Source organism: Hemitrygon akajei, chromosome 2, assembly GCF_048418815.1.
Source record: "Hemitrygon akajei chromosome 2, sHemAka1.3, whole genome shotgun sequence".
Classification (NCBI taxonomy): Eukaryota; Metazoa; Chordata; class Chondrichthyes; order Myliobatiformes; family Dasyatidae; genus Hemitrygon; species Hemitrygon akajei.
Genome location: NC_133125.1, coordinates 192,038,458 through 192,060,207, shown reverse-complemented (window position 1 = coordinate 192,060,207; position 21,750 = coordinate 192,038,458). Strand labels below are relative to the sequence as shown.

At 46.5% G+C, this 21,750-nt stretch overlaps 1 protein-coding gene across 1 annotated transcript in view; it reads left to right on the top strand.

Annotated features, from left to right (window-relative positions):
• The window catches only part of LOC140719432 (zinc-binding protein A33-like), a 36,193-nt gene extending 15,376 nt beyond the window's left edge, over positions 1 to 20,817 (top strand). Inside the window, exon 6 of the mRNA XM_073034102.1 lies at positions 19,510 to 20,817. Coding sequence (XP_072890203.1) covers positions 19,510 to 20,219 — 710 coding nt within the window. The 3' untranslated portion in view covers positions 20,220 to 20,817. The remainder of the gene's footprint in view (positions 1 to 19,509) is intronic.
• The last annotated feature ends 933 nt before the right edge of the window (positions 20,818 to 21,750 follow it).

The window sequence follows — 21,750 nt, the reverse complement described above, 5'->3', positions numbered from 1 at the left end:
TTACTTCAGTGGTTGGTAAGTTGATGGAGAAGATCCTGAGAGGCAGGATTTATGAAGATTTAGAGAGGTATAATATGATTAGGAGTAGTCAGCATGGCTTTGTCAAGGGCAGGTCATGCCTTACGAGCCTGATTGAATTTTTTGAGGATGTGACTGAACATATTGATGAAGGAAGATCCGTAGATGTAGTGTATATGGATTTCTACAAGGCATTTGATAAGGTACCCCATGCAAGGCTTATTGAGAAATAAAGGAGGCATAGGATCCAAGGGGACGTTGCTTTGTGGATCCAGAACTGGCTTGCCCACAGAAAGCAAAGAGTGGTTGCAGACGGGTCATATTCTGCATGGAGGTCAGTCACCAGTGGAGTGCCTCAGGGATCTGTTCTGGGACCCTTACTCTTGGTGATTTTTATAAATGACCTGGATGAGGAAGTGGACGGATGGGTCAGTAAGTTTGCTGATGACACAAAGGTTGGGGGTGTTGTGGATAGTGTGGAGGGCTGTCAGAGGTTACAGTGAGACATTGATAGGATGCAAAACTGGGCAGAAAAGTGGCAGATGGAGTTCAACCCAGGTAAGTATGAAGTGGTTCATTTTGCTGGGCCAAATATGATGGCAGAATATGGTATTAATGGTAATACTCTTGGCAGTGAGGAGGATCAGAGGGATTTTGGGGTCCAGGTGCATAGGACACTCAAAGCAGCTGTGCAGGTTGACTGTGGTTAAGAAGACGTACGGTGTATTGGCCTTCATCAATCATGGAATTGAATTTTGGAGCTGAGAGGTAATGTTGCAGCTATATAGGACCCTGGTCAGAACCCACTTGGAATACTGTTCTCAGTTCTGGTCACCTCACTACAGGAAGGATGTGGAAGCCATAGAAAGGGTGCAGAGGAGATTTACAAGGATGTTGCCTGGATTGGGGAGCATGCCTTATGAGAATAAGTTGAGTGAACTCAGCCCTTTCTCCTTGGAGCGACGGAGGATGAGAGGTGACCTGATAGAGGTGTATAAGATGATGAGAGGCATTGATCATGTGGATAGTCAGAGGCTTTTTTCCAGTGCTGAAATGGTTGCCACAAGAGGACATAGGTTTAAGATGCTGGGGAGTAGGTACAGAGGAGATGTCAGGGGTAAGTTTTTTACTCAGAGAGTGGTGAGTGCGTGGAATGGGCTGCCGGCAATGGTGGTGGAGCCAGATACGATAGGGTCTTTTAAGAGACTTCTAGATAGGTACACGGAGCTTAGTAAAATAGAGAGCTATAGGTAAGCCTAGTAATTTCTACAGTAGGGAAATATTTGGCACAACTATGTTGGGCCTGTATTGTGCTGTAGGTTTTCTATGTTTTGAATTCCACTTCCCATTCCTATGTGTCTGTCGATGGCCCTCTCCACTGTCGGGAAAAGGCCACACTTATGTCAGAGAAACAACACCATTTGGGTAGCCTTCAACCTGATGGCATGAACATCGATTTCTCAAACTTCCAGTAATGCCTCCACCCCCCTTCACCATTTCCCATCCCTTTTCCCTCTCCCATGGTATCTCCTTGCCTGCCCACTGCCTCCCTCTGTTGCTTTTCCCCGTATTCCCCCAGCCTTCTTTTTTCCACGGCCTCTGTCTCTTTCACCAATCAACTTCCTAGCAATTTGCTTCATCCCTCCCCTGCCGAGTTTCACCCATCACCTGGTGTTTCTCTCTCCCCTCCCCCCACCTTCCAAATCTACTCCTCAGCTTTTTTCCTCCAGTCCTGCTGAAGGGATTTGGCCCGAAACGTTGACTGTACTTTTTTGCATAGATGCTGCGTGGCCCGCTGAGTTCCTCCAGAATTTGTTAAATCATCCTGTTTCTACCCTCACTGATGTGTGGCACATGCAGCAATCCAGAAATTCCTTCCCGGGAGGTCCTGCTTCTCAGCTTTCTTCCTAGCTCTCTAAATTCTCTTTTCAGGACCTCTTTGCTCTGCGCTCACTGCCTATTCACATTTCCATTTCTCCGACAGTCTCCCAGCTACTCGCCTCCTGCAGCTTCAGGGTGACTACTTCCCTGTAACTCTGATCAATGATCTCCTCACTCTCCTCTACAATCCAAAGGTCATCCAGCTGCTGCTCCAGATCCCCAACATCCCCAAGGACTTGACAATCATTGTGCAGAACACCCTCAAGGTTACCTTGCAGGTTGAGTCGGTGGTGAGGAAGGCAAATGCAATGTTAGCATTCCTTTCAAAAGGTCTAGAATACAAGAGCATGGATGTGATGCTGAGGATTTATAAGGCACTGGTGAGGCCTTACCTTGAGTATTGTGAACAGTTTTGGGCCCCTCAATTTAGAAAAGTTGTGCTGGCATTGGAGAGGGTCCAGACGAGGTTTACATGAATGATTCCGGGAATGAAAGGGTTATCACATGAGTGACGTTTGATGGCTTTGGGTCTGTACTCACTGGAATTCAGAAGGATGAGGGTGGATCTCATTGAAACCTTTTGAATGTTGGAAGGCCTAGACAGAGTAGATGTGGAATGGATGTTTCCCATAGTGGGAGGGTCTAAGACAAGAGGGCACAGCCTCAGGATAAAGGGGTGCCCTTTCAAAACAGAGATGCAGAGAAATTTCTTTCGCCAAAGGGTGGTGAATTTGTTGCCAAGTGCAACTGTGGAGGCCAGGTTGTTGGGTGTATTTAAGGTAGAGATAGATAGATTCTTGATTGGACATGGCATCAAAGGTTATGGGGAGAAAGCCGGAACCTGGGGTTGAGGAGGAGAAAAAAAGGATCAGCCATGATTGAATGGTGGACCAGACTCGATGGGCCAGATGGCCTAATTCTGCTCCTATGTCTTATGGTCTTGTGCTCTAATATGGTCTTCAAGGAGCTGGAGACAGATGCACTTCACACAGATGATATTGACTGGGAGACTCTGGGTCTCCCAGGACTTCAACATCTGGCATGCAGAACACACAACAGCCATTTGCTGCACTAGGTACAGTGAGAGCAAAAAAAGAGAACCATAACAGAAGCTTACCCAGAAAAATACAGCAGTCCTTTGTGCCACACTCACCCTGTCTGACCTGTCCGTGACCGCAGTCTGATTGACTCAGCTCTGCCCCCTGCTGGACTCGCGAGTCCCACCACATTGAAGCATCGTCAGACTGAACCCAGACACACCAACCAGCATTGACCTCGGTGAACAATGGGAGAAGATCATGTAACCACACTGGCAAATCTCCCTCACACACATGCAGAAGGACGATTGCTAGAGTGTAGTCAGAGCCTCAACATTGCACATTGTTAGTCTCACACACACACACACACACGCACGCACGCACGCACGCACACACACACACACACACACACACACACACACGCGCACACACATTGTCAGAGACACAGACACAAATTTACATTTAAGAATGAAATCTGCCACCTTTATCCAATCTGCCTGTTTCTGTGGCGCTGAACTGACGTCACACCAACAGTTCACAGACAGACTCCAGGGTGAGATTCCTCAGGAGGATGATCTGGGAAGGGGTTTGGTAGATGTTGAACCCATGGCCCAACTCATCCATCCAGGCTAAGATGTCTTCTTGAGTAAGTCCCATCACCGTGTTTTTGTCCCATATCCCTCTAACCATTTCCTATCCGTGTGCCTGTCTAAATATATTTGAAAATATTTTAATTATACTATAGACCATAAGACTAAGATATAGGAGCAGAATTAGGCCATTTGGCCTATCGAGTCTGTTCCACCATTTCATCGTAGCTGATCCAATTTTCCTCTTAGCTCGAATCTCCTGCCAGCATCCCATATCCCTTCATACCCCGACCAATCAAGAACCTGCCTTAAATATACATAAAGACTTGGCCTCCACAGCTGCCTGTGGCAAAGAATTCCACAGATTCACCACTGTCTGGCTAAAGAAATTCCTCCACATCTCTATCCTAAAAGAATGCTTCCCCATTTTGAGACTGTGTCCTCTGGCCTTAGACTCTCCCACCAGAGAAAACATCCTCTCCATATCCACTCTATCAAAGCCTTTCACCATTCAATAGGTTTCAATGAGATCACTCCTCATCCTTTTGAATTCCAGTGAATACAGGCCCAGAGCCATCAAACATTCTTCATATGACAAGCCATTCAACCCTGGAATCATTTTCATGAACCTCGTTTGAACTCTCTCCAGTTCCAGCTCATCCTTTCTAAGGTAATCGGCCCAAACCTGCTCACAATACTCCAAATGAGGCCTGACCAGTGCTTTATAAAGTTTCAACATTACATCCTTGCTTTTATGTTCTAGTCTTCTTGAAATGAATCCTAAAGTCACATTTACCTTCCCCACCACAGACTCAATCTGCAAATTAACATTCAGGGAATCCTGCACAAGGACTCCAAAGTCCCTTTGCACCTCAGTTTTTTTTAATATTTTCTCTCCATTTAGAAAATAGTCAAACCTTACATTTCTTCTACCAAGGTTCATGACCATACACTTCCTGACACTGTATTCCATCTGTCATTTCTTTGCCTATTCTCCAAAACTGTCTAAGTCCTTCTGTAGCTTCGCTACTTCCTCAAAAGTACCTGCCCTTCCACCTATCTTCATATCGTCTGCAAACTTTTCAAAAAAACCATCAATTCTATCATCCAAATAATTGACATACAATGTAAAAAGAATCAGTCCAAACACAGACCCCTGTGGAACACCACTAGCCACTGGCAGCCAGCCAAAAAAGGCTCCCTTTATTCCCACTCTTTGTTTCCTGCCAATCTGCCACTGCTTTGTCTATGCTGGGATCTTTCCTGTAATACTGTGGGCTCATAGCTTGTTAAGTAGCCTCATGTGTGGCACCTTGTCAAAGGCTTCCTGAAAATCCAAGTACACAACATCAACTGATTCTCCTTTGTTTATCTGGCTTGTTATTTCTTCAAACAATTCCAACAGATTTGTCAGGCAAGATTTTCCCTTGAGGAAACCATGTTGACTACAGACTATCTTATCATGTGCCTCCAAGTACCCTGACAACTCCTCCTTAATAATCAACTTCAACATCTTCCCAGCCACTGAGGTCAGACTAACTGGCCTAGAGTTTCCTTTATTCTGCCTCTCTCTTCTTGAACAGTGGAGTGACATTTTCAAATTTCCAGTCTTCCAGAACCATTCTAGCATCTGGTGATTCCTGAAGGATCATTACTAATGCCTCCATGATCTCTTCAGCCATCTCTTTCAGAACTCTGGCATGTACACCATCTAGTCCAGGTGACAGCTACCTTAAGATCTTTAAGTTTCCCAAGAACTTTCTGTCTGGTAATGGCAACTTCACACACATCATGCCCCCTGACACCTGGAACTTCCACCATACTGCTCGTCTCTTCCACAGTGAAGACTGGTGCAAAATATTTCTTCAGTTTCTCCACCCTTTCATTGTCCCCCATTACTACCTCTCCAGCATTGTTTTCCAGCAGTCCGATATCCACTCTTGCCTCTCTCTAATCCAGAAATTAGGACCTCCCGGGTAGTAATTTCTGGATCGCTGCCCGTGCCTGTGCCAATGAGGGTAGAAACAGGATGATTTGGCAGATCAATGTGTGGCTGAGAAGCTGGTGCAGGGGCAGGGCTTCAGATTCTTGGATCATTGGGATCTCTTCAGGAGGAGGAATGACCTGTTCAGAAGTGATGGGTTGCTCCTGAACCCAAGGGGGATCAATGTTCTCATGCGTAGGTTTGTTAGAGCTATTGGGGAGGGTTTAAACTAATTCGGCAGGGGGGTGGTAACTGGAGTGAAGGGACTCGGGATAGGATGGATGGTAAAAATGGTAATGATAGCCTGCAGTCAGACTGTCAGGAAGGGTAGGCAGGTGATGGGACTCAGTTGCAGCCAACAGGCTGAGTATCAAAACATTAGGGATGCAGAATCAGAAAGGATAGCAAATACGGTACTCAAGATGTATCTAAATACGTAGTATAAGAAATAAAGTGGATGATCTTGCTGCACGATTACAGATTGCCAGGTATGATGTTGTGGCCATTACTGAATTGTGGCTGAAGGATGGTTGTAGTGTGGCTCTACTGGTAAAGAATGACATCAAATGGTTAGAAGGATATGACAGAGGATCGGAAGATGTTGAATACTTGTAGGTTGAGTTAAGAAACTGCAAGGGTAAAAGGACCCTGATGGCAGTTATAGACAGGCCACCCAACAGATGTGGGAGGTGGACCACAGATTACAGCAGGAAATAGAAAAGGTGTGTCAAAAGGGCAATGTTATGGTAGTCATGGGAGATTTTAACATCAGGTCAATTGGGAAAATCTGGTTGGTAATGGATCTCAAGAGAGTGAGTTTGCTGAATGCCGGAGAGATGGCTTTTTAGAGCAGTATGTCATTGAGCCTACTAGGGGATCAGCTATACTAGATTGGCTGTCATGTAATGAACCGGAGGTGATTAGGGAGCTTAAGGTAAAAGAACTCTGAGGAACCAGTGATCACAGTATGATTGAGTTCAACTTGAAATTTGATTGGGAGAAAGTAAAGTCTGATGTAGCAGTATTTCATTGGTGTCAGGGAAATTACCGTGGTTTGAGAGAGGAGCTGACCAAAGTAAATTGGAAAGAGCTGCTGGCAGGTATGTCAGCAGAGCAGCATTGGTGTGTGTTTCTGGGAAAAATGAGGAAGGTGCAGGATATGAGGATTTCTTCATTTCTTCCAACAATGAAGAAATACTCAAATGGTAAAATAGTACAACCATGGCTGACAAAGGAAATCAAAGCTATTGTAAAAGCAAAAGAAAGGACATACAACAAAGCAAAAATTAGTGGGATGATAGTGGATTGGGAAGTTTTTAAAAACCTACAGAGAGCAACTAAAAAAAATCATTGGAAGGAAAAAGATGAAATATGAAAGCAAGCTCGCAATTAATATCAAAGTGGATGGTAAAAGTTTTTTTCAAATATGTTAAAAATAAAAGAGAAATAGGGCCTAGAGTGGATATAGGACTGCTAGAAAATGAGGCAGGAGAAATTATAACAGGGGACAAGGAGATGGCTGGTGAGCTGAATGACTATTTTGCATCAGTCTTCACTTTGGTACCTAAGTCACCCGGACCAGATGAACTGCACCCTAGGGTTCTGAAAGAGGTAGTGTTAGAGATTGTGGTGGCATTAGAAATGACCTTTCAAAAATGATTGGACTCTGGCATGGTGGCAGAGGACTGGAAAATTGCAAATGTCACTCCACTCTTTAAGAAAGGAGGGAGTCAGCAGAAAGGAAATTATAGACCAGTTAGCCGGACCTCAGTGGTTGGGAAGATATTGGAGTCAATCGTTAAGGATGAGGTGATGGAGTAGTTGGTGACACAGGACAAGATAGTATAAAGTCAGCATGGGGAAAATCCTGCCTGTCGAACCTGTTGGAATTCTTTGAGGAGATTACAAGTAGGATAGATAAAGGGGATGCAGAGGATTACATTAGATTAGATTCGACTTTATTGTCACTGTGCCGAGTACAGATACAAAGCCAATGAATTGCAATTAGCATCTAACCAGAAGTGCAAAAGAATAGTGTTATTTACAAAATAACTGTGAATAAAAAGTAAGTGCTACAGCAGACAAATATAGAAGTACTGAGACAGTCCAATTTGGGTGCAATACTGCTTAGCGCTGTGATGTGAGGTTCAGCAGGGTCACAGCCTCAAGGAAGAAGCTCTCCCTGTGCCTGCTGGTGCAGGAGCGGAGGCTCCTGTAGCGCCTACCGGATGGGAGGAGAGTAAAAAGTCCATGGTTAGGGTGAGATGCATACTTGATAATGCTTTTCGCCCTGCCTAGGCAGCGTTTATGGTAGATGTTCTCAATGGTGGGCAACTGGGTGCTGATAATCCACTGGGCAGTTTTCACCACCCGCTGAAGTGCTTTGCGGTCCGATACGGGACAATTGCCATACCACACTGAGATGCAGTTGGTGAGTACACCCTCAATGGTACAGTGGTAAAAGTCCGCCAGTATCCTGGGACAGAGGTGAGCTTTGATGCTCCGCAGGAAATAAAGGCGTTGTTGCGACTTTTTGATCAGGATCGAGGAGTTCAGGGACAGGGTGAGATCATCGGAAATGTGGACACCAAGGAATTTGAAGGTTGATACACGCTCCACTACAGCTCCATTGATGTAGATGGGGACATGAGCTGTTGTATATTTAGATTTTCAGAAGCCTTTGACAAATGTGCCATACATGAGGCTGCTTGGCAGTGAGTGGGAATGAAATGATCCTTTTCTGGTTGGGTGCCAGTGACTAGTGGTGTTTTACAGGGGTCAGTGTTGAGACCACTTATTTTTACACTGTGTATAAATGATTTAGATGATGGAATAGATGGTTTTGTTGCCAAGTTTGCAGATGATACTAAGATTGGTGGATGTGCAGGTAGTGTTGAGGAAACAGGTAGGATGCAGAAGGACTTAGACAGATTAGGAGAATGGGCAAGAAAGTGACAAATGAAATATAATGTTGGAATATGAATGGTCATGCACATTGGTAGTAGAAATAAATGTGCAGACTATTTTCTAAACAGGGAGAAAATCCAAGAATCTGAGATGCACAAGGACTTGGGAGTCCTTGTACAGAACACCCTAAAGGTTAACTTGCAGGTTGAGCCAGTGATGAAGAAGGCAAATGCCATGTTAGCATTCATTTCAAGAGGTCTAGAATACAAGAGCAGGGATGTGATGCTGAGGCTTTATAAGGCACTGGTGAAGACTCACATTGAGTATTGTGAATAGTTTTGGACTCCTCAAGATGTACTGGCATTGGAGAGGGTCCGGAGGAGGTTCACAAGGATGATTCCAGGATGAAGGGTTATCACAAAAGGAATGTTTGATGGCTCTGTGTCTGAATTTCAGATGGATGAGGGGGAATCTCATTGAAACCTTTCGAATGTTGAAAGGCCTAGACAGAGTAGATGTGGAAAGGATTTTTCCCATGGCGGGAGAGTCCAGGACAAGAATGCACAGCCTCAGGATGGAGGGGCGCCCTTTCAAAACAGAAATGCTGAGAAATTTCTTCAGCCAAAGAGTGGTGAGTTTGTTGAATTTGTTGCCACATGCAGCTGTGGAGGCAAGGTTGTTGGGTGTATTGAAGGCAGAGATTGCTAGGTTCTTAAATGGACATGGTTTCAAAGGTTACGGGGAGAAGGTTGAGAACTGGGATTGAGGAGGAGAAAAAAAAGATCAGCCATGATTGAATGGATGAGTAGAGTCGATGGGCAGGTGGCCTAATTCTGCTCCTGTGTCTTATAGTCTTTCACTCTTTATGTATCTGAAGAAACCTTTGTTAACCTGTTTAATATTATTGGCTAACTTAATTTTGTATTCCATCTTTTCCTTCCTTCTAACTTTTTAGTTGGCTTCTGTTGGTTTTAAAAGTTTTCCAATCCTCTAACTGCCCACTACTTTTTACCCTATTATATGTCCTCTCTTTGGCTTTTATGTTGGCTTTGACTTCTCTTGTTAGCCACAGTTATATCATATACCCTTTAAAATACTTCTTTGGGATGTAGAAACATTGAAACATAGCCTTGCAGCACAATACAGGCCGTTCAGCCCACGAAGCTGTGCTGAACATGTCCTTACCTGAGAATTTACCTAGGGTTACCCATAGCCCTCTATTTTTCTGAGCTCCATATACCTGTCCAGGAGTCTTTTAAAAGACCCTATCATATCCGCCTCCACCACCATTGCCGGCAGCCCATTCCTCAAACTCACCACTCTCTGTGTAAAAAACTTACCCCTGACATTTCCCCTGTACCTATTTCCAGGCACCTTAAAACTGTGCCATCTCGTATTAACCATTTAAGACCTGGGAAAAAGCCTCTGACTATCCACACAATCAATGCCTCTCATCATCTTAAACACCTCTCTCAGGTCACCCCTCATCCCCCATTGCTCCAAGGAGAACAGGCCGAGTTCACTCAACCTATTCTCATAAGGCATGCTTCCCAATCCAGGCAAAATCGTTGTAAATCTCTTCTGCACCCTTTCTATGGCTTCCACATCCTTCCTGTAGTGAGGTGACCAGAACTGAGCACAATATTCCAAGTGGGGTCTGACCAGGATTCTATATAGTTGCAACATTACCTCTCCGCTCCTAAACTCAACCCCTTGATTGATGAAGGCCAATACACCGTATGCCTTCTTAACCACAGAGTCAACCTACGCAGCAGCTTTGAGCGTCCTATGGACTCAGACCCCAAGATCCCTCTGATCCACCACATTGCCAAGAGTCTTACCATTAATACTATATTCTGCCGTCATATTTGACCTACCAAAATGAACCACCTCACACCTATCTGGGTTGAACTCTATATGCCCGATTCTCATCCCAGATTTGCATCCTATCAATGTCCCGCTGTAACCTCTGACAGCCCTCCATACTATCCACAACACCCCCAACCTTTGTGTGATCAGCAAATTTACTAACCCAACCCTCCACTGCCTCATGCAGGTCATTTATAAAAATCACGAAGAGTAGGGGTCCCAGAACAGATCCGTGAGGCACACCACTGGTCACCAACTCCATGCAGAATATGACCCGTCTACAACCACACTTTGCCTCCTTACTTTCTCAGTCAGCTGTGCATGAGGTATCTTATCAAATGTCTTGCTGAAATCCATATACACTACATCTACTGCTCTACTTTCATCAATGTGTTTAGTCACATCTTCAAAAAAATCAATCAGGCTTGTAAAGCACAACCTGCTTTTGACAAAGCCATTCTGACTATTCCTAATCATATTATGCCTCTCCAAATGTTCATAAATCCTGCCTCTCAGGATCTTTTCCATCAATTTACTAACCACTGAAGTAAGACTCACTGGTCTATAATTTCCTGGGCTATCTATATTCTCTTTCTTGAATAAGGGAACAACATCCGCAACCCTCCAATCCTCCTGAACCTCTCCCATCCTCATTGATGATGCAAAGATCATTGCCAGAGGCTCAGCAATCTCCTCCCTCGCTTCCCACAGTAGACTGGGGTGCATCTCGTCTGGTGTCAGTGATGCAACTTGATGCTTTCCAAAATATCCAGCACATCCTCTTTCTTAATATCTATATGCTCAAGCTTTTCAGTTTGCTGTAAGTCATCCCTACAATCGCCAAGATCCTTCTGTGTAGTGAATACTGAAGCAATGTATTCATTCAGTACCTCCGCTATCTCCTCCGGTTCCATACAGACTTTTCCACTGTCACTCTTGATTGGTCCTATTCTCTCACGTCTTATCTCTTCCTCTTTACATACTTGTAGACTGCCTTGGGGTTTTCCTGAATCCTTAAGGCACCAAGGCCTTCTCATGGCCACTTCTGGCTCTCCTAATTTCCTTCTTAAACTCCTTCCTGCTAGCCTTTATAATCTTCTAGATCTCTAACATTAACTAGTTTTTTGAACCTTTCGTAAGCTTTTCTTCTTGACTAGATTTACAACAGCCTTTATACACCACGGCTCCTGTACTCTACCATCCTTTCACTGTCTCATTGGAACGCACTTATGCAGAATTGCGCTCAAACATCCCCTGAACGTTTGCCACATTTCTGTCGTACATTTCCCTGAGAACATATGTTCCCAATTTATGCTTTCAAGTTCCTGCCTGATAGCCTCATATTTCCCCTTACTCAATTAAACACTTTTGTAACTTGTCTGCTTCTATCCCTCTCCAATGCTATGGTAAAGGAGATAGAATTGTCTATATCCTGTGCCTTCTGAATTGCTTCCCGAAGTTCCAGCCATTCCTGCTCTGCCAATGTCCCTGCCAGTGTTCTTTTCCAATCAATTCTGGCCAACTTCTCTCTCATGCCTCTGTAATTCCCTTTACTACACTGTCATCCTGATATATCTGACTTTAGCTTCCCTGCAAATTCCAGGGTGAATTTGATCATATTATGATCACATGTCCCTAAGTCTTGGCACCCCCATTTCCCTTCCTGCCTGTCCTGTCGATACAATGTTTATCCTTGGATGTTAAGCTCCTTGCTGTAATCTTTCAGCCATGATTCAGTGATGCTTACAACATCATACCTGCCAATCTGCAACTGTACTGCAATTTCATCTACCGTATTCCGTATACTGCGTGTATTCAGTTACAACACCTTCAGTACTTTTTCAATTTTACGTTGCAACTCATCCTGTTGAATACAATTTTGCCCTATCAACAGCCTCTCCTCACTACTCATTGCCTCTGTTTGTAAACCAGCTACCTCATCTTCAACACTATTATCCACCTTTCCTACAATACTTCCTGCATTGAAATAGACGCAGCTCAGGACACTATTGCACCGTGCTCAACCTTTTGATTCCTAACTTTGTCTGAGTTCTTACCTCCACAACCTCTCGACTAACTGTTCTGGCACTCTGGTTCCCATCCCTTACAACTCCAGTTTAAACTCCACTGATAGATAGATAGATAGATAGATAGATAGATAGATAGATACTTTATTCATCCCCATGGGGAAATTCAACTTTTTTTTTTCCAATGTCCCATACACTTGCTGTAGCAAAACTAATTACATACAATACTTAACTCAGTAAAAAAAAAAATATGATATGCATCTAAATCACCGTCTCAAAAAGCATTAATAGCTTTTAAAAAGTTCTTAAGTCCTGGAGGTAGAATTGTAAAGCCTAATGGCATTGGGGAGTATTGACCTCTTCATCCTGTCTGAGGAGCATTGCATCGATAGTAACCTGTCACTGAAACTGCTTCTCTGTCTCTGGATGGTGCTATGTAGAGGATGTTCAGAGTTTTCCATAATTGACCGTAGCCTACTCAGCGCCCTTCGCTCAGCTACCGATGTTAAACTCTCCAGTCCTTTGCCCACGACAGAGCCCGCCTTCCTTACCAGCTTATTAAGACGTGAGGCGTCCCTCTTCTTAATGCTTCCTCCCCAACACGCCACCACAAAGAAGAGGGCGCTCTCCACAACTGACCTATAGAACATCTTCAGCATCTCACTGCAGACATTGAATGACGCCAACCTTCTTAGGAAGTACATTCGACTCTGTGCCTTCCTGCACAAGGCATCTGTGTTGGCAGTCCAGTCAAGCTTCTCGTCTAACTGTACTCCCAGATACTTGTAGGTCTTAACCTGCTCCACACGTTCTCCATTAATGATCACTGGCTCCATATGAGGCCTAGATCTCCCAAAGTCCACCACCATCTCCTTGGTCTTGGTGATATTGAGACGCAGGTAGTTTGAGTTGCACCATATCACAAAGTCCTGTATCAGTTTCCTATACTCCTCCTCCTGTCCATTCCTGACACACCCCACTATGGCCGTGTCATCAGCGAACTTCTGCACATGGCAGGACTCTGAGTCATATTGGAAGTCTGATGTGTACAGGGTGAACAGGACCGGAGAGAGTACGGTTCCCTGCGGCGCCCCTGTGCTGCTGACCACCGTGTCAGACCTACAGTCTCCCAACCGCACATACTGAGGTCTATCTGTCAAGTAGTCCACTATCCAATCCACCATGTGAGAGTCTACTCCCATCTCCGTTAGTTTGTGCCTTAAGATCTTGGGCTGGATGGTGTTAAAGGCACTAGAGAAGTCAAGGAATGTAATCCTCACAGCACAACTAAGTGAGAGAGTGATTTGTGCAGCAAATACGTGATAGCATCCTCCACTCCCACCTTCTCCTTATATGCAAACTGAAGAGGATCCTGGGCGTGCCTGGTTTGTGGCCTCAGATTCTGTATTATCAGCCGCTCCATGGTCTTCATCACGTGCGACATTAACAAACCTTCCCACTAGGATATTAGTCCCCTCCAGTTCAGGTGCAAACTATCCCTTCAGTACAGGTCCCACTTTCCCTGGAAGGAGCCCAATGATCCAAAAATCTTATCCCCTCCCCCCTACACCAACTCCTCAGTCACATATTAAACTGTATAACCTTGCTTGTTCCGGCCCAAACAGCACGTGACACGGATAGCAATCCTGAGATCACAACCCTAGAGGTCCTGCCCTTCAACTCAGCACTTAACTCAGCCTTGAACTCTCTTTGCAAAACCTCATCACTCATCCTACCCATGTCTTTGGTACCAATAAGGACCACGACTTCTGGCTGTTCACCCTCACATGCTGATGACTCAATCCGAGATATCCCAGACCGTGCACCCGAGAGGCAACATCCCATCCGGAAATCTCATTCTCACCCACAGAGCCTCCTGTCCTTTCCCCCAACTAAAAAATCCCCTATCACCACAGCATGCCTCTTCTCTCCCCTTCCCTCCTGAGTCACAGAGACAGACTCAGTACCAGGGACCTGACCACTGTGACTTTCCTCTGTTAGGTCATCCCCCGCCCCCGGACAGTATCCAAGGTGATATACATGTTGTTGAGGGGGAGAGCCACAGAGGTACTCTGCACTGGCTCTCTAAACCCTTTCCTCTTCCTGACTATCACCCAGTTTCCGTGTCCTGCACCTTGGGTGTAACTACCTCTCTATGTGTCCTGTCTCTCATCCGTTCAGGCTCCCGAATGATCTGGAGTTCACCCAGTTCCAGCTACAACTTTAACGTGGTTTGTTAGAAGCTGCAGCTGGATGCACATCTCACAGTTGTAGTCATCAGGGACACTGGAGGTCTCCCTGCCTTCCCACATCCCGCAAGAGGAGCATTTGACTGTCCTGCCTGGCATCTCTACCGTCCTGGCTGAGCAGATAAAAAGAAGAGAAGGAATCAATTTGAGCTTTTCTTTCCTTTGCTTTCTCTGTGTGGATCCTCGAAGATCTAAAGCCTGAAGGTCACCACTCTGACGATGTCCACTCTGACGGTGTCCACTCTGACGGTGTCCACTCCGGTGTCCACTCAGACGGTGTCCACTCGGACGATGTCCACTCTGACGATGTCCACTCTGATGATGTCCACTCTGACGATGTCCACTCGGATGGTGTCCACTCGGACGATGTCCATTCTGACGATGTCTGCTGTGCTTGCCCGTCTTCCTTGAATTTGCTCTTACTGATCAATCCCAGATGCCGATTGGTCACTGGTTGCCCTGCAGCTCCCTTAAAAAACTTTCCCCTCTCACCTTCCCTCTCTGCCCTCTGGTTTTGGACTCCCCCTTTCTGGGGGAAAAGACCATGACTTTACATCTGCCCCTGATTTTATATACCTCGGTAAAGGGTCCCCCCTCAACATCCATCACTCCAGGGAAATGTCCCCAGCATATCCAGTCTCTCCTTTTAACCCGAGTCGTCCAGCCATTGTTACAGCCTCCTGAAGCTTCCTGACCGGTGTAATGACATCTTCCCAGAGTCGGGGAACCAGAAATGCACACAATACTCCACGTGTGGTCTATGATCAACATCAACAGCCTTGGTGAGGTTCATGTGGACAATGTCTACCACCCTGTCCTGGTCAATCCTCTCTGTTACCTCTGCAACAAACTGGAATTTGTGAGACATTGCACAAATGCCGTGCTGACTGTCCCTGATTTGTCCTTGTCTTTCCAAGTGCAACAGGCAGGATGAAGGGAGGATGTTTCCCCTATCTGAGGGGTCGAGGGTCAGGGGTCACTGTCTCAGGATGGGTGAACCCTCAGAGGATGGTGTATCTGGAATTCTCTACACCGGAGGCTGGGGGTCTCAGACATTCAGTTCATTTAAAGTCACAGAGTCATCGTGGTACAGCAGAGAAAAAGGTCCTTTGGCCCATCACCTCTGTTCTGACCTATTTAGGTCAGTCTCCATCTGTGCCTTGTCTATTGAAGTGTCTGTCTGAGTGTCTCTTAAACACAGTGATTGTATCTGATTCCATCGCCTCCTCTGGCAGCAAGTTCCAACATCAACCACTCACTGTTCAAATAAACTCACCTTTAAACTCCTTCCTCTCACCTCAGACATGTGAGCTCTTGTATTTGATCCCCCTCCTGTGGGAAGAAGATTTCAACCATCTGCTCAATCTACTTCCCTCATAACCTTATATATTTCTGGCAAATCACCCATCGGCCCATTTACCTGCATTTGGCTCGTATCCTTCTAAACCTTCCCTGTCATCATTTCTCTATCCCAGGTCTCAATTCCTCTTCTGTGCCAGTTCCACAGGGCCCTCAATCCCCCTGTGTTACAGAAGATGATCGACCTCATTTTCTACCACATTACAGAAGCAAATGTGCTGCAGGTCCTAAAATGCAGAAAGGTCGATTAATCCCCAGGTCCTGATCAAGAGTATCCCAGGACATTGTGGGAAGTTCAGGAGGAAAGTGTGGAGCCCTTTTGGAGATATGTGTGTCATTGATAGCTGTGGGTGAGAGGCCAGAAGACTGGAGGGAGACTAATGTTGAAACTTTATTGAAGACAGGCTGTTGGGAAAAGCCTGGTTAGCACGACGCTTTACAGTACCAGTGACCTGGGTTCTTGTCCCGTCACTGCCTGTAAGGAGTTTGTACGTTCTCCCCGTGACCGTGTGGATTTCCTCTGGGTTCTCCGGTTTCACAGTCCAAACCCGTACCAGTTGGCAGGTGGGGGGTCATTGTAACTTGTCCTATGGTCAGGCTCGGATTAAATCAGGGGTTGTTGGGTGGTGGGGGGGTCATTGTAACTTGTCCCATGGTCAGGCTCGGATTAAATCAGGGGTTGCTGGTTGGTGGGGGTCAATGTGACTTGTACCATGGTCAAGCTCGGATTAAATCAGGGGTTGCTGGGTGGTGGGGGTCATTGTAACTTGTCCCATGGTCAGGCTCGGATTAAATCAGGGGTTGCTGGGTGGTGGGGGCCGGAAGGGCCTATTCCGTGCTGTATCTCAATAAATAAATTACAGCTGATGAAAGTACAGTAGACATCGTCTCCATGTAGTTTAGCGAGGGATTTGACAAGGTAGCAGAGTTTGATCACATGGGATACAGTACGATCTGGAATAGGATACAGAGTTGTCTGGGTGGAGTCCTGTGACCAGTGGTTGTGATGCAGGGATCGGTGCTGGGTCCACTGTTTTTCATCATTCATATGAATGATTTGGGGAGAATGTAGGTGACGTGTTTAGTAGGTTTGTGATGGACTCTGAAATTGGTGGTTTCATGGATAGTGAAGAGGTTATTTATTTATGTAGAGACAGTGTGAAACAGGCCATCACAGACCAATGACCCGCTCCACCCAGCACCCCAACTATTTAAAACCAGCCTAATCACGGTACAATGACCATTTAACCTACAAGCCGTTATGTCTTTGTACGAGCTTCACAGAGTGATAGAAACTAACAGCACAGGCCATTCAGCCCACCTGGTCTATACAGAAGCATTTAAACTACCTGCTCCCATCAACCTGCACCGGGATCATGGTCCTCCAACTCCGACCATCCATGTACCTGTCCAAACTTCTCTCAAGTGTTTCAATCGAGCTTGCATGCACCACTTGTGCTCGCAGCTCGTTCCACACTCTCACAACCTTCTGAATGAAGAAGTTTCCCCTCATATTCCCCTTAAATCTTTCACCCTTAACCCATGACCTCTGGTAGTAATCCCACCCAACCTCAATGGAAAAAGCCTGCTTGCATTTACCCAATCTATACCCCTCATAATTTAGTATACCTCTATCAAATCTCCCCTCAGTCTTCTATGTTACTGAAATAAAGTCCTAAGCTATTCAATCTTTCCTTATGACTCAGGTCCTCCAGTCCCAGCAACATCCCTGGAAATTTTCTCTGTACTCTTTCAAACTTGTTTACATCCTTCCTGTAGGAAGGTGACCGAAACTGCACACAATACCCCAGATTAGGCCTCACCAACATCTCATACAACTTCAACATAACATCCATCTCCTGTACTCAATACTTTGATTTATGAAGGCCAAAGAAAAGCTTTTTTAATGACCCTATCTACCTGTAACACCACTTTCAGTGTATTCTGGACCTGTGTTCCCAGATCTGCTGTAGAACAGAGTCCTCAGTGCCCGACCATTCACTGTGAAAGACCTACACCGGGGTCCTACCGAAGAGCAACAGCTCACACTTGTCTGCATTAAATTCCAGCTGACACTTTTCAGCCCATTTTCCCAGCTGCCCCAGATCCCACTGCAAGCAATGATGGTCTTCCTCGCTGTCCACTCCTCCCCAATCTGAGGGATGAATCGGGAGCACTCATTGGAAAGGCACGAGGTCCTGGGGAGAAAGTACAAACTCCTTACAGATGGTGTCGGAATTGAACTCTGAACTCCGGATCGCCCCGAGGTGCAACAGTATTGTGTTATCTAATACATAACCCATTGCTCATGATTTATCCAAGATTACAACGAGATCTTGATTAATTGGGTCTCTGGGCCATTGGTTGGAAATTGATTTTAATTCAGAGAGATACGGGTTTTGGGAAGGCAAACCAGGACAGGATTTACACAGGAATCAGTGGGGCCCTGGAGAGTGTTGTGGAACAGAGAGACCAGGAGGTGATTGCCTGCATCAGTCAGAATACTGAGTACAGGATCTGGGACGTCACGTTATGAGTGTACAAGACATTGGGAAGGCCACATTTGGAGCAGAGTAACACACACAAACTGCTGGAGGAACTCAGCAGGTCAGGCAGCAGCTCTGGATATGAATAAACACTCAATGATTTGGGAGAAGGTTTTGTGTGTGTTGCTTTGGATTTCCAGCACCTGCAGATTTTCTTGTCTTTATGATTTGGATCACTCTGTCCAGTGCTGGTGACCTTTCTACAGGAAGAATGTCATTAAACTGAGAGGGTATAAAACAGATTTACAAGGATGTTACTGGGACGGGAGGGTTTGGGTTATAAGGAGAGGCTGAATATTCTTGGTCTTTTTCCTGGAGCTCAGGAGGCTGCCAAAGGAAACCGTGGAGGTGGATACAGTTACAACGATTTAAAATACACCTGGACGGGTACGTGGTTAGGAAAGTTTTAAAGGAATAATGGGCAAATACAGGTAAATGGAACTAGTTCATTAAAGCGAGTTGGTCGGCACGGATGAATTCTGCCTCTTTAAATGCCTCCAGTGTTTACTCACCCCATCCTCATCTGGATCCAGTTGTTGCTCCACCCCTTCCTCATACCCATTTCCACTGCTAACTCCCGTCTTTCTTTCCTATTTTGAGGAAAGGTCTCTGCTTGACACATCGAGTGGACATCTCCCTTAACACAGGCCGCTTGACCCGCTGAGATCCTCCAGAATTTTGTGTGTTCATCGGGAAAAATCCACTCTCCATGTCGAGGAAAAACCTCGGGAAGATGCTGGTTGCCATCCGCTGTAGTTGGGTAAAACCCCGGAAAAGGGTCCTGTCGGCAACCCGACTGAACCTGAGGCCCAGCGGCCTCTCCCCCCAATCCCCGGACCCGGGGCCCGCGCTGCCCGAGTCTCCCCCCGATTCCCGGGGCCGTGCTGCCCGAGTCTCCCGCGATCCCCGGGGACGCGCTGCCCGAGTCTCCCCCCCGATCCCCGGGGACACGCTGCCCGAGTCTCTCCCGATCCCGGGGCCACGCTGCCCGAGTCTCCCCCCGATCCCCGGGGACTCTCTAATTCTCTGCTTCTCCCCCCAGTCTCTGTCACCCTGGATGTGGAAACGGCACATCCGCGGCTCAAGGTGTCTGAGGATCTGAAGAGTGTGAAACGGACCGGGACCCAGAGGAATCTCCCTGACACTGGGAAGAGATTCACAGACCGGCCTTGTGTGCTGGGATCGGAGGGATTCATATCGGGAAGACATTACTGGGAGGTGGAGGTGACGGGGAATCGGCGCTGGTGTCTGGGAGTCGCTGCAGAGTCTGTGGAGAGGAAGAGAGGGGTCAGACCGAGTCCGGAGACCGGATTCTGGATCATCGGGCGGCGTGATAACGAGATGCGGGTTTTCACCTCCCCTGGGTCCCATCTCCGTGCCCCAGAGTCCATGGAGAGTCCGTTTATCTCTCATGAGCCGCATTATGGCATGCCGTGGGTTTTCGGGTCCCCTGAATACTATCTCCCTGCCCCAACAATTATTCGTCTGGGCATGCCACCTGAACTGTGTGATGGCGGGATGTGGGGTTTCACCTCCCCTGAGTCCCGTCTCCCTGCCGGTCCCATCCCCGGGAGGGTGGGAGTTTATCTCAGTTACGAGTCCGGGACAGTTTCATTTTACAACGCGGAGACCAAATCTCATCTGCACACCTTCACTGGGAATAAATTCACGGAGAAACTTTATCCTTTCTTCTGGAGTTGGAATGTAAACGAGTGGCTGAGAATCTGCTCCGGTTCCGCTCCGGATCTGTAAACGTGTCGGATCCCGAGACCGGCGTCAGGAGTAAGTCAGAGTAGATAAATGTTATATGTTACTGCGTATGTTAATCAAAATGACATTTGTTTTGTTAAAAGTAGGAATGCTTCTTTGTTGCGAGAGAGTGCTGGAAGCTTGTTTGGGTTAAAATTTACTGATAACGAGAATTGTATTCCTTTGTTAACCAATTGGGATTAATGTTGTTCTTTCTTCTGAGTCTGTAAGCTATTGTTGGCGGGCATTTTGGGGAGATCGGCGTGAGGGGGTGAGAGAGAGAGAGGACGCGATGCTGTAAACTGGGCGAGGAACGGACCCCAAGCGGGGGTCCGAGGCCAGGAGGTACCCCGAGGAGAGGAGACGAAGATAGATGTGCTTGGTTGACCACTTCGGGTGGTCCTGAGCTGCGAGTCGAGGAGTTCGGAGGGGATCGAATGGAGGCCAGAAGATTCAGTAATTGAGCTCCAACGGTTGTGCACGAAGTGGTTTGGACTTTGATAAGTTTGGTGCCTTTTCTTTATTTTCTTTTCCTTCATATATATTGTATGGTTATTAATCAGTTATAGTAATCTTTATAAATTGTAATAATTTAATCGCATATGGTGTCCTGTTTGTTCTTTGGCGAGGTGGGGACATCACACAACATCCACACAAGCTGATTACCCAGTTGGGCGGGGCCGAAGGCTGCTCCCCCTAGACAAGAACGAGCTGAGCGAGGGGGTTACATATAAATGTGCAGAGAGTGAAATAAACACGACGTGAGAATTATCGATCCATTAATTTTAACCCGTTCACCGCATCTGTCAACGGAACAGAAACACTGCGGATTCAGCAGCAGCCGCGGGCGGCGGGTCCTGAGCTCCCCGGCTCCCCCGGGTGCTAAAGTCCACCCGCACCGAGACAGGTGAAGTGGGACAAGTGGGGGTGATGCTGACAGGGACAGGGAGGCCAAGGTGACTCTTGCAGAGGTGGGACACGTGATGGTAACAGGCTGGAGAATCTCAGCGTGTCAGGCAGCATCTATAGAGGGAAGTGGGTAATTGACATTTTGGTTCCCGTTCCCTTCAATTGGGCTGAAAAGAAAAGGAGAGGTGACCGGTGTGGAATGATGAAGGGAAGGGTGGGGTAAGAGCTGGCTGGTGGTGGGTGGATCCAGATGAAGGGGTGATAGACAGATGAGGGAGGGGTAGATTTTGGAAATTTGACAGAAGCTGGGAGGTGAGAGGTGGCAGTGACAAAAATGATGGAATCTGTTAGGAGAGGAAAGTAGAGCCCAGAATAAAGGGAACGAGGTGGGGGAGTGTTTGGGGGATGGGCAGAAAGAGAGAGGGTGATGGGGGTTGGTGGATCAGGAGGGCAGAGAGAATTAAAAAGGAAAAGTGACAGAGAGGGTGATGGAGTAAATACGGGAAGTTTGAGAATTTGATGTTCATGTCGCTAGGTTGCAGGCTGCCCAGACAGAACGAGACAAATAGAACCGGGATCCCAGCAGGAATCAGTTAGTTGGTTTTGAACCCATTTTTGTTCGAGG